This window comes from Channa argus, chromosome 21, assembly GCF_033026475.1.
Source record: "Channa argus isolate prfri chromosome 21, Channa argus male v1.0, whole genome shotgun sequence".
In the NCBI taxonomy this organism is placed as follows: Eukaryota; Metazoa; Chordata; class Actinopteri; order Anabantiformes; family Channidae; genus Channa; species Channa argus.
Window position 1 is genome coordinate 17,280,982 of NC_090217.1, and position 12,660 is coordinate 17,293,641.

Below are 12,660 nucleotides of genomic sequence, written 5' to 3' on the forward strand. Positions count from 1 at the left end.
AAAATAATCAGCTAGAAGAGACTGCATGGAGTCAGCAAATATTTTCCGACCCATGAAAAAAACACAGTGATGCAAATAATTTGAATTGTTGTAGCGCTGTTTTACTCTCATTATATTCATCCTAAGTTTAAGACAAACTGCGCCTTAAACAGTGTTTTGTTGCACATTGGAGCCCTGCAACTAATAAAAAAGGTTCAATCAATCCACTACAGCAGCAATTGAGTGATGCAAACATCACTAACACGCCCACTCGATCGCTTTTAATCGTCCAAAGGATTTGGCACAGAGCAGTGCTACACCCACGAGCTCATGTGCATAATGGGGACATTGCTCTAGGGGGCTCATAGGATATAATCGGCAGAGTTTTATTCAGACATTTTTGTTCACACATACAACCCTTTCTAAAAAAAGTCAGGATAATGTCATAATTCCACCGTATGTCTGAAAAGGGCTATAGTTACAGGAGTTTCTGTATTTGTGTTTGTGTTTTCCCCCACCTTAAAGGACAGAGGAGGTTTAACAGCTAGTGCCCGTGTCCCCTGTTTTCCGAGACACACTTTGACAAGCGGAAACTGTCCCTTAGATGCTAACGACAGCGCACATTCAGTCTGATCACGTGCGGTTTGTTTCCCTGAAAAACAGCACTCACAGTTTTTGACTCATCAAAGACTGTAAGATTAGCTTTCTTGATTAGATTAGTTTAAAACGAATTGTAAATAACACTGAACTACATGTTGGACACAGTACTCACGGGGTGACGGTGGCACAAGAAGCTGGAGCTGTTGTCCACCACTCCTGCAGTTGTTGGTTCAATCCCCGGCTCCTCCACTCACATGTTGAAGTGTCCTTGAGCAAAACACTGAACCCCAACTTAGCTGCTCCCGGCGAGAGTTGGCCAACTGCATAGTAGCTATGTGATTGCAAACAGGTGAATAAGGAGCAGTGTAAAGCGCTTTGAGTGCCAATAGATAGAAAAGTGCTATATAAGTGCAGACCATTTAGCCTATAAGGACAATAATAATAAATAAATGAACGTAAAATAGTTTAAAAATGATGAGCGCATTGACGGCACTGGGAGGCGGTAGTTGTAGTTTAGCCAAAAGCTGACACCAGCTTTTACTTTTTCTTAATCACAACATTTAAAATCGCTATGACCACGGGCCAGCACTGTAAATCAGACGCTTGTTCTCTGGCAGAAAGATCCGCATGAAAACGTAACACTTAAAGTGAAAACGTCGGGTAAAATTTATAGACTGATATTGGATAAACAGATATATTCAAACTTAGTGCAGGTTGAGGTCAGACCTGCAGTTTTAGAGGCCGATATGTGAAACATGATCACTTAGGAGAAGACTTTTAAGTTAATTCTAATATTAAACTATAAGGATTTATTTTTTCCTCATCCTGTGAGTTTAGGGTTGCTACAGCAGATCATTTGTCCACCTGTTGATTTGGCACAGTTTTTACGCTGAATGCCCACTCTGACGTAACCCTCACCAGTTTCTCCATTCATGGGACTGGCATTAGGGGTGACTGTGGCAGCAGTGTTGACCAGCTGCATGGCCGCTCCCCCATTGGTGTGTGTGTGTGTGTGATGTAAAGTGCTTTAAGTGCCAATAGGTAGAAAAGCGCCGATTTATTTACCATTAAGGAAAATAACTGCATAAATATTTTTTACAAATCCTTTGTCATTGCGTGCAAAAGTTGAGATGAGAAAGAAGGAGCTGCTATACAACATGAACACAGCCCGTGATAAATATAAACTGATCCAAGTAATTCACGTAACATTTAACAATATTTACCCACAATCTGTTACAGTGTGCAGAATTTCCACCACGAGCATCTGTGTAGTTTGCCCAAAACTAGTGATCCGTGGACCTGTGCTTACAACTAGTGGAACAGAGGAGAACTTATTTTAATAATGAAAAGGCTTTAAAGCTGATTGATCTCTGGTTATGGTTCTCTCATGGAACAAGTTGGAATCAAACTCACAAATCTACCATTATAGCGCTGCACTTTACCAGCTCGCCACTCCAGCATAGTGATGGACAAGCGTTCACGTGTCCGTAGGTAAATGCATCGATTCATTCAAGAAATGTTGCAGTGGGCTTTAACCCAAAATCAAATGTTCCCTACAAATTGATTTTGCAGTTTGTTATGAACCTTTTAGGAGATGGGGTGACGTGTATAAAAGAGTAAAGTAATCTCCTCACAACCCACGTTAAAGAGACACAGACACAATCTATTGAAAAATCTTTGGTTCATTACATCTTCTGAAAAAGTCAGGGTTATGAAAGCAGTTGTATGAAAGATCAGATTTAAAATTAGTTTTAATAAAGAAGTTGTTAATGCATCCACAGACAGTAGGGTTCATCACTGTGGACTTGGGATGAAAACGGCACTTTGTGACGCCTGGTGGCTGAAAAGAAGAACTGCAGGTTGGATTTAATGAATCTTTTATAAATGAAACACACTGCATTCCTGTCGGAACACCACCAGTGGACACACACAAAAACCATGACATTTTTAAGGGCTACATCTGTATGTACATCTGGTAGTGAGGATCAGATCACAGTAAATTATCAAGTTATGCAGACATAATTGCAAACAGTGCCATTAATTTTCCTCGTGACTGTAGTTGTCGATGGATCACAAAAAAAACTTTTTGATGCCTAATTCTTAACAAAACCACTGTGCTTGCTCAGTTTAAATCCTGTGTATTGAGTGTTCAAAACCAAAATGAGTATGAAACTACCTTTCATTTCAGCTCCTTTGTTAGCAAAATCATTTAGCATTTTGTTGCCTGGTGCCAAAAAAAGACTACAATTTCAACAGAGGCCTCATGTCATAATCCTCATGTTGGACTCCATTTTTGTTTTGTTCGTTGATCTCCTCTGCCCCCTTATTTGGTTTACACAGCCCTCAGACTGCTCACTCACTTACTCACTCTTACTAAAGCCCCTTTCAGACATGCACTGGAGTTCTGACATTCTCCGGACTTTTTCAGGAGGGGGTGCATGTGTGAAAGAAAATGTCAGAGTGAAACGTCTGTTATCCAGACTTTATCCTCGGGCCCCCCACTGCAATGTCCGTATTATGTGCGTGAGCCCGTTCACGCAGGGCGCTTTTCTACCCCGAATCGCCCGGAGGATTAAAAGTGAGCGAGTGGGTGTATTAATGAATTTTCTATTACTCAACTGCTGCTGTAGTCAAGGGATTGAACCTTTATCATTAGGTGCACTGCCGTAAACTAAATAGTTTCAAAAATTTTAAATCTACATCATGTTGTACCTCCTGTGCGTGCAGATGATGCATGGAAATTGAGTGGATTTTCAAACGTGAGGACTCTTCTCACTGGGGCAATCTCCAACTTTTTCTTACATCTGTGACAGGCCACTCCGGACAATGTCCAAAGCTAAATTCTCCTAACGTTGCCCAGAGTTTATATGTGATACAGCCTTAACACACTCAACAAACTTAACACCTAACAAAGCTCCAATGCCATTTGCCTCATTACAAGTTAGTGTACCATCAACTGATTTTGAAGCTGTTATTGTAATGTAAAGAATTTAAATATTGATTGAATTTAGCAAACCCAGCCAATCATCCAAGATAGCCTAATATTTGCCAAACAGATCAGTTCAAAAAAGAGACATTTGTACATTTGTGTGATAAAGCCCTGTATTTGCAGTGTATGTATGGTATATTGGCTTTTTTTCTGTTGCTGGTATGTGGTACAATTTAAATAAAGGGGCAGCATAATTAGTTTTTTTCACCCAAAGTTTCAGAAGTGCACGCAGTGGTACTGACTGATATTCATTTTGAAGCCAACAGGAAGTCAAGCGACGGAGGAAAAACATAAAACTTTAGCATGGGAGACAGTAGTTTGTGAATTTTTTGCCACACAATTATTGTAATTGTGACAATAAAGGTCAGTGAATCCCGACCAAGTACTTATTTCAAATTGCTCAATTGGGCAAGACAGTAAGTGAAGCCTGACACCACTTTCACTGTGGTGCCTCGCTCGATTATTCTGACTCAAGACTAAGTTGTTAATCCCTTAGTTTTCATCACTTAATTGCACCCTTAAAAAAGGGCTTAGCCTCTGTATTCTTCCAAACCTCTGTCACACTCTTTAAATCTTCAAAGCCTGATCTCTTCTACAGTTCTATTATAGCAGGAAACATTGTGGTTAAAATATGGGAAGTGTGTACATTGGAAAAAAGGGACAAGTGTTTGTCTCCATGTATTAAAAATCCACTAATCACCAAATATTAAATACATTTTGCAGTTGGTGTTGTAATGTGAAGGTATTGTAGGGTGAATAAGGTGAGAGGGTTGAAGTGCGAAATCAGATCTAAAAGTACGTTTCCAGTTGGAAGTGAGCATTTTGCCTTTGGGGCAGCAGCATTGGCTGTTTTCTTCAATCTGTGGCTCTGGCACCACACCTGGGCTAGAGCTCAGGTATCTAGGTTTTATTCCATTACGTTTAGGCAGAGACTCTCTCCCAGGACCACAGGCTTGTGGGACCAATATAAAGGTTACCAGCATCTTAATACCTTGTCATTCAGCATTTTATATTGAGTTTAACATCAAACTGCTGCCAAGAAAGAACAATAAAGTTTTGTCTTAGTTTTATCTTGTGATTTACGTTTTCTATACTTCACTTCCCTTGTTTTAACTTTGTAATTGCTGTGAGTTGCTAAACCATGAACTTGAAAAGATTGCAAACTAGTACTAGCAAGTTTGTATATGAAAATAATCTCTTCTTTCCTTAGTCTCAGTCTCAGTCTCTCCTCGCTCCCCCACTCCCAGCAGCTACACTCCATTATTTCTAAGTAATGAGCATCTCATTGGATGAGACAATGGGATCCTTATGAAAGACCCTAAGCTCCACAACCTGATTCATGCTGCCTGTTGGAGCTCAGTTATACAAGTACCATTCCACTACACAGACTGTGATGAAACATTGCACCTTATTTTGAAATGTCAATTAAAAAATAAGAAAGGAGAAATAAATTGAAGCATAAAATTTCAGTTTACCTGTTGTTTCTGTGAAGGGACAATGCATGTCTTTGTGAGACATCGATTCGCCAAGCCTTCACTGGGGTGTCTTCTCTGTTACACTTTTCAGTTTAGTCTTATTGTCTTGTTCTAGATTTAGCTCCTTTGGGACATTTATTCTCTTTTTGGCTGCACCACAAGTCACTCTGTCCTCATTCCCAGTAAAGTTAGCAAGTACTAAACATATGGGCATATTTCTACTTTCACCTCCATTTTGATTAAACCTCTATTTATAACAACCATGTGTGCTCATGGCTTGTCTTGATTTTTGTGTTTTTTTTACCCAGACATTGACGAATGCCAGGAGAACAATGGAGGCTGTGACCACTTCTGCCGGAACACAGTGGGCTCCTTTGAATGCAGTTGTCAAAAAGGTCACAAACTGCTCACTGATGAACGCACATGCCAAGGTCAGTGACTGGACAGCCGTCAATCACAGATTCCTATGATCACTTCTAAACACACTCAGACACAATGACATTTTTAATTGTCTATGACTTTGCTGGTGTCGGATGAGAATATCAATTTCAGTCAACCGGGAAATTAGTTCCTTTTAGAGTTTGACTTTGTGCCAGTGAAAAAATACACTTTGCATTAGTGTTAAAGCTAAGCGAAAATGTTCCTGCAGATGTGTTGAGACGGTATTGATCTTCTCCTTTAACTCTGGGTATGATGACAATGCCAAATCATTTTTATGTGGCTGTAAGTTCAAAACTCCAGCTTTTATTTGATGGTATTTACACCTTGATATGTTGAAAGACATAGTTCGTGGCACATTTTGAATCAGAGGACTTGAATTTTATATGTGGAATTGAACTGAGACGGTATTGGACGGACAAGTTAAGCAACATAGTAGATAGCACAACCCTAAGGTGCTGACAACAATCCAACAAGTCCCTCACAACCTCCACAGAGCTGGAGTGATGGTATAACAAACACCCAGTTGAAGAAAACCTGATGAGGAGATATACAGAGGCCATACAACAAATCCAAACTCCTCATTAGCAGTAAGAATCCCTGACTAAGTCAGCAGACTTCAACCGAACTGAACATGCATTTAAACTGCTTAGGAGGAGACTAAAGGGAGAAAACCCCATTTTTGGAATAAGGGATTTGCAACCAAATAATGTCTTTGACTTTATTCTCCCTATAGTTCCAATACATCTACTCACCTTCAATTTGGTTCATCTGATATGTGAAGGTGCTATCTTACTATGTTGCTTAACACAACAGCATCAAAAGTGGAAATTGTGAACTTTAATCTTATATCTATCTTTTGATCTTACACAACAAAATACCAATAGTTTTGAAATGGACTGTATATTTTCATAAATGTCGAATTGCTCCTTAAAAACATTTAATATTTACAAGTCCATTACTCACATAAAGCTCAAGTGAGCCCCGTCATCTTTTACTGCAGACAAATCTAAAGCTTGTTGCAGCTGACTTCCTTACTGAGATTGGGTCTGTAGAGTAAATGTAGAAGCCTCCTTTTGATCAGTGTTAGGACCAAAGGCAGATTCCTGGTTACAAGTTGAAGCAAGCAAGAAAGAAAAACAGACAAACACAAAATTATTTTATTAACAACAAAACCCTAAGGTGCTTCTGTCCCCGGCCCAAAGCCACCAAACAGTGTGTACGTGTGCATGTATATGTGTTAACTGTGTGTCGTCAGTACTGCCTTGGAGTCTTTAATAATGTGGTGTTGAGTGTTGTTAGCCACATCACAGAATAAGTGCTTGTTTCTGACGCACCTTTCTGAGTCTGCCACATTAGTCCCAACCACTGACAACTGCCCTGTTCAGCTTCATGACCTGAAAATGAAATATATTGTTTAATCTGTCAGCGCTTTCTGTTCTGTTTCTGCTTTTCCACAGAAAATAGCTTCTGGTGATACACTACATGCCAATGTGGGGCAAATGCCAAAGCTTGCTAAGCAGCCGAAGCTAAAAGATTGATTGTTGGCCATAGTTGCATAAACCATTTCCACAAATGAGTCCTTCTATTCTAAATGTTTAGAAAGGTGGAGAGACTGTTGTCAGCACTGTAGATAAATGTAATCAGTGTCAAAATGCCTGATCATGACCGAGGGTGTGTGTCATAGAAAAAACACCTCAACAGAACAAAAAAACAACAACTTTTCTCTATGTGCGTTTTGCATTAAACAGTTTCAGGCAGCTCCTGTGTGTCAGGCTCAGTTAATGTAAACTCTGCTTGTGGGCTAACTCCAAACAGGCAAACTATTTGTAAGTCCTCCCATGGACAGCTGCCTGGTGTATTTACTGAGCCAACATTCAGGCCTTAACAACTTCCTCGGCATGACAAACTCCATTATAACACATCTTATTTTTAGCCTCTGTAAAGGCCAGCATAACAGCCTGAAATAAGCAAGGTGAGGTTGAAACCTCATGTTCATCTTTGATAGGTTAATAATATTGGGTGCTGGACGAGTACTTATAGACACATGTACAGGCATACACACACATATACGCAACCAAACTCATTCCAGCCAAATTTTTCCAGTTTGGTTTCATAGAATGTCCCAATCTAGTGTGGAGCTATTTGTTTACTATAATGTCCAGTGTGATTAATGGGATGATCTCTTTAGTTTTTGGTGAGGAGGCTGTGCTTGTCCATAAGTTAGTCAGATTGCTATGTCTGCAAACCACTAATCCTACTAATGTAGGATAAAGTCTCAGTGGTCTCTTCTAGCATTGAATTACTGTGTTGCAGTCATAACATCATGGACAGGACAGAAAAGGGGAACCTGTGAAGCCAACATGTGCACGAGATTTGAAAGTGGAGAAGCAAACTTCAAAACATATCACACTGAACAATGTATAGATTTTATATTTTACTGTGTATATTTTTGATATTTATGTCACTAATGCCTGATATTCAGTCAATGGTATTCAGAGGCAGGAATAATTCTATCACTTTGTTAAATTCATCATGTGGCCATTTTTTTCGTTCCATTTCTTTTTTGGTTTCTAGTTTTAGTTGCTGTAGTAAAAGTCAGCTGCTTTGCACAGCTGGCTCTGATCTGATGATTTGCAAATAGACTTGTACAAAATTGTTAGTATGCATCCATGAAAAAGAAAAACGCACAATTTACTCTGAAATAACTTAAAACTGACAGAAATATGAAAAGAGAAAACACTGCAGAAAAAAAAAATATAACTCTGACTTTGCATTTAATTTTTCATTTCACAGTTCGATTCAATTCAACTCAGCTTTGTTTATATAGCTCCAATTCACAACAAAGTCATCTAAAGGCACTTTACAGAAAAAAGTCAAGACTATAAAGATGTATAGAGAGAACCCAAAAATTCCCCCTTGAGCAAGCCCTAGGCAACAGTGGAGAGAAAAACCTCCCTTTAACTGAAGAAACCTCCAAAAGAACCAGGCTCAGGGTTGGCAACCATCTGCATTGACCGGTTGGGGTTAGTAAGAAAGTGGAGAGAGAAAAGAAAAGAGCAACAAAAGCAACAACAAAACACTGGGCAGGTTGTTAGGACCAGTAGCTGCTAACTGGAAAACACACAGCTTCAAAGCCGGGGACACTTGTAGAAAGGGACAGAGAGAGGGAGACAGAGAAGGACAAAGACAACTACAGGAGAAAACACACAGAGTTTATGTCATAAAGTAGTGATAACTGTAGGGTGTGAGGAGAGGAGAGAGGGACAAGAGGAGGAAAGGAGCTCAGTGCATTGGGGGGTGGGTATAACTAACTATCTTCATCAAAGAGGAAGGTTTTGAGCCTTGACTTAAAAGCTGGTTCCCCGGAGAGGAGCTTGACAGCTAAAGGCTCTACCTCCCATTCTACCTTTGGAAATTCTGGGAACCACAAGTAGGCCTGCATTCTGAGATTGAAGTGGTCTACTGGGATGATATGGTGCTATGAGGTCTTCTATATATGATGGAGCCTGAACATTCAGAGCTTTATATGTAGGAAGCAGGGTTTTAAATTCGACTCTAGATTTTTTTGGGAAGCCAATAGAGAAAATCTAGTGAAGGAGAAAGATGATCTTTCTTGCTAATTCCAGTCAGCACTCTTGCTGCAGCATTTTGGATTAATTGCAGGCTTTTTAGAGAATTACTGAGGCATTCCGAAAGTAGGGAATTACAGTAGTCCAACCTAGAGGTAACAAATGCATGGACCAGTTTTTCGGCATCACTTTGAGACAGGATGCTCCTAATCTTGGCAATGTTCCATAGGTGGAAGAAGGCTGTTCTAGAGATTTGTTTTATATGTTAGGTAAAGGACAAGTCCTGGTCAAAAATAACTTCAAGGTTTCTTGCAGTAGTACTGGAGGCCAGACTTAGAGTAACAATATGGTTGGACATCATATTTCTGAGATATTTGGGCCCAAATACTATGACTTCAGTTTTGTCTGAGTTTAAAAGTAAAGAATTGTAGGACATCCAGGCCTTTATGCCTTGTAGGCTTGAAGCTTTATTAACTGATTATTTTCATCTGGTTCCATAGATAAATATAGCTGGGTATCATCAGCATAACAGTGGAAATGTATGGAGTGTTTTCTAATCATGTTGCCTAAAGGAGACATATATAAAGTAAAAAGTATTGGTCCTAACACAGAGCCTTGTGGAACTCCATAGCTAACCTTTGTGTGCATGGAGGATTCATCATTAACGTGAACAAATTGGAATCTAAATAAGATTTAAACCAACATAATGCAGTGCCTTTAATCCAAATTTCATGTTCCAGTCTCTGTAATAAAATGTTGTGATCAATGGTATCGACTGCAGCACTAAGCTCTAACAGAACAAGTATAGAGATGAGTCCATTATCTGAGGCTAGGACAATATTTTATTTATTAATATATTTTGTCACAGAATATTTAAATAAAACAAATGCCAAAAAAACCCCCCACCAAAATCACTTTTCTTCAATGTAAATAAAAGTAGTGACTGATTACAACACTGAAGACATGTGATGTTAACTGCAGAAAACAGTTTGAAATATATAATATAATTCCAGTAATGTATTACCTTTTTTACAAACTAATCTGTCTGGGGTATTTTTATTTGTTGTATTTTTTAAAATAAGTAGTTGAATCAAAAATAATTTTTTTTTCTTAAAATTCTTACATTTTATTAATTTTGTAATTTTCTAGTTATTTGAAAGGAAATTGTGGGTTTCTTCTTTTTTTGTGTGGGACGGTGCCAAACAATGTAGTTCTTGTCTGTATGTTCAGGATTAACTATAAGATGACTGTTTCTGTTAGAATGTAACATCCTCCTGTCAAACAAGTGTCTGTGTGTTTTTCTTGGATCTTTCAGGATGATTATCTTGCATGCGCCCATTTTAGTGAGTTGAACACACGCCTTTGTCTTACAACACTAGGTACTGTGCAAATCACTTAAGCTGCTTTCACACATGCACTGGAATCCTGACATTCTCCTTACTTTGTCTTGAGGGGGTGTATGTGAGAACGAAAATGTTCAAGTTCGATGCGCCCGACATTATCCGGACTTTATCTTGCACCCATTAGCGTGTAGCATTGGTGTGTTGACAGTGTTTTTACCGATCAACTGCTGGAGTTGTTTCTGATGCTTCTAACACAGACTATTTCCCACTGTGCATCATATGTTTGAAATGCAACTCCGGACAATGTCAGGAGAAATCAGCCTCAGGCAGGTTATATGTGAAACAGGGTTTAGTGGCACACAAATGATTTTAAAGTGTTTTACAGAACACAACATTATGTTAGACTTGCAGCATTAATTCCATCATTTATTTTATGAGCTATAAAGATGTCAAATTGTCCATCTGCTATTAGTAATCTCCAAAAAGGGAACATGAGCTTGCTCACATATTAATAAGATGATGTATGACTCAAAATGATGTCTTTTGTAGTCTTACCTCTGCATATTGCTACTGGTTTTGTCAGCAGTCCTGTATTTCTTTCTTCTACCTCAGACATTGATGAGTGCTCCTTTGAGAGAACCTGTGACCACACCTGTATCAACTACCCTGGCAGCTTCGAGTGCTTGTGCAACAAAGGATACATCCTGTATGGGCACACTCACTGTGGAGGTGAGGGCATGCTCAGTTTAATCTCACTCACCACAGCAGGGGACAAGTATATGAAACAGGAAGCTGACCTGGAAATGGCTGCTTGACACAGCTGTAGTGTGTGAGACAGTAGATTGAATCTGTGTGTGTATGTGAAAGGGAATTGTTTTTCAAAGTGTAAAGGTCCAAACAACCGATGCTAAAATGTCTCTCACACTTCAGTACCCTGGAATAACTTCTGTGTTTGTGTGCGTAAAGTGTGTGTATGCATGTACTGCATTTGTACTGCACCTGCAGCTCTCTCAACATGTAGCTTGAAATGACCTGATATTGGACGGACTGAGGTCACTGATGGAGTCAGCAAAATCCCAGCTGCAGCCTGTTGATGCTTATTGTGTTGACAAGTAGTAGCATAGGTGGTATTTGACCTCTGTCACGTACCGTTACTAGCAGTGTCCACAGGTGGCATCATACTCAGGTCAAGAATCTGATTCATCCATGCTAAACAGTAAGAGCAGCGCAAGTGTGACAAAAAAGTGAAGTCAAAGTAAAAACCAAATAATCAAGAATAATATATATGATTTTGCCTTATTTCATTGTTATTAATCCAACACACTCTTGTTCTTTTCACCCCCCCAATTAATAAAAGCTTAAAGTCTCTCCTTTAGCCAGGCTGTGGTATATTTAGTTCAGCCAAATTCTACACATTCTTTAAACATTCATGTCGTTTTATTGTGATAGAAAAGAGCCAGAGGTATGCAGTGCCAGAGGTGCATCAAAAATAAATCTAACAGAAACATTGAAGACTCCTGCACAGTCTCCTTTATGCTGTAACTAATATTTATTTATCAACTTACAGTGTTTCTTCTTTATTTGAATTATATTTATTTGAAAGCTCAAGAAAAATCTACCGTAAGAATATAGTTTAAAAATAGTTCTCTAAATGCACGGTGATTCCGGAAGTCAATAAGTAATAGAGTCGAACGATTGTGATCACTACATTAAAGAAAATAAAGATTATAATTAGGATTTTTGCCATACCCGAGCAGCCCTAAGATCAAAATGTAAATCAACCTGTATCTTGAAACTCCAGTTACTGACAATTAGTATCTTGGTCAAAATCTACATAAGACAAGACTTTTTACAAAAACGTTTGAAAAGCAAAAATCAAGAGAGGAATAAATTTCCTAGTCATTAAATATCATTAAGAAATTGAAGGAATATGGCGTGTGGCATATCTAAATATTGAATATTGACTATATTGCTCTCTGCGGTTGTGTCTCAGATATAGATGAATGCAGCATTAACAATGGGAGCTGTGAGTATGGCTGCATTAACACCCAGGGCAGCTACGAGTGCGTGTGTCCACCTGGGCAGAAACTCCACTGGAACAAGAAAGACTGCATCGGTAAGCACCGACTCTGTGAGTGTATGTGTAAGTATCCCCCATGTGTGGCATACCGTGCCTGAACACAGGGGTAGGTGTGTGGGTTGGTGGATGTGTGCATCTGTGCATCTGTGCACGTGGTTGTCATGGTGATGTGACTCTGCGTGTT

General features: G+C 39.2%; 1 protein-coding gene across 4 annotated transcripts in view; it reads left to right on the forward strand.

Annotated features, from left to right (window-relative positions):
• The window catches only part of scube1 (signal peptide, CUB domain, EGF-like 1), a 101,836-nt gene that overhangs the window by 72,900 nt on the left and 16,276 nt on the right, over positions 1–12,660 (forward strand). For all 4 annotated transcript variants that reach the window (XM_067490443.1, XM_067490445.1, XM_067490446.1 and 1 more), the window contains 3 exons: positions 5,352–5,474; positions 11,009–11,125; positions 12,390–12,512. In XM_067490443.1, coding sequence (XP_067346544.1) covers positions 5,352–5,474; positions 11,009–11,125; positions 12,390–12,512 — 363 coding nt within the window. The remainder of the gene's footprint in view (positions 1–5,351; positions 5,475–11,008; positions 11,126–12,389; positions 12,513–12,660) is intronic.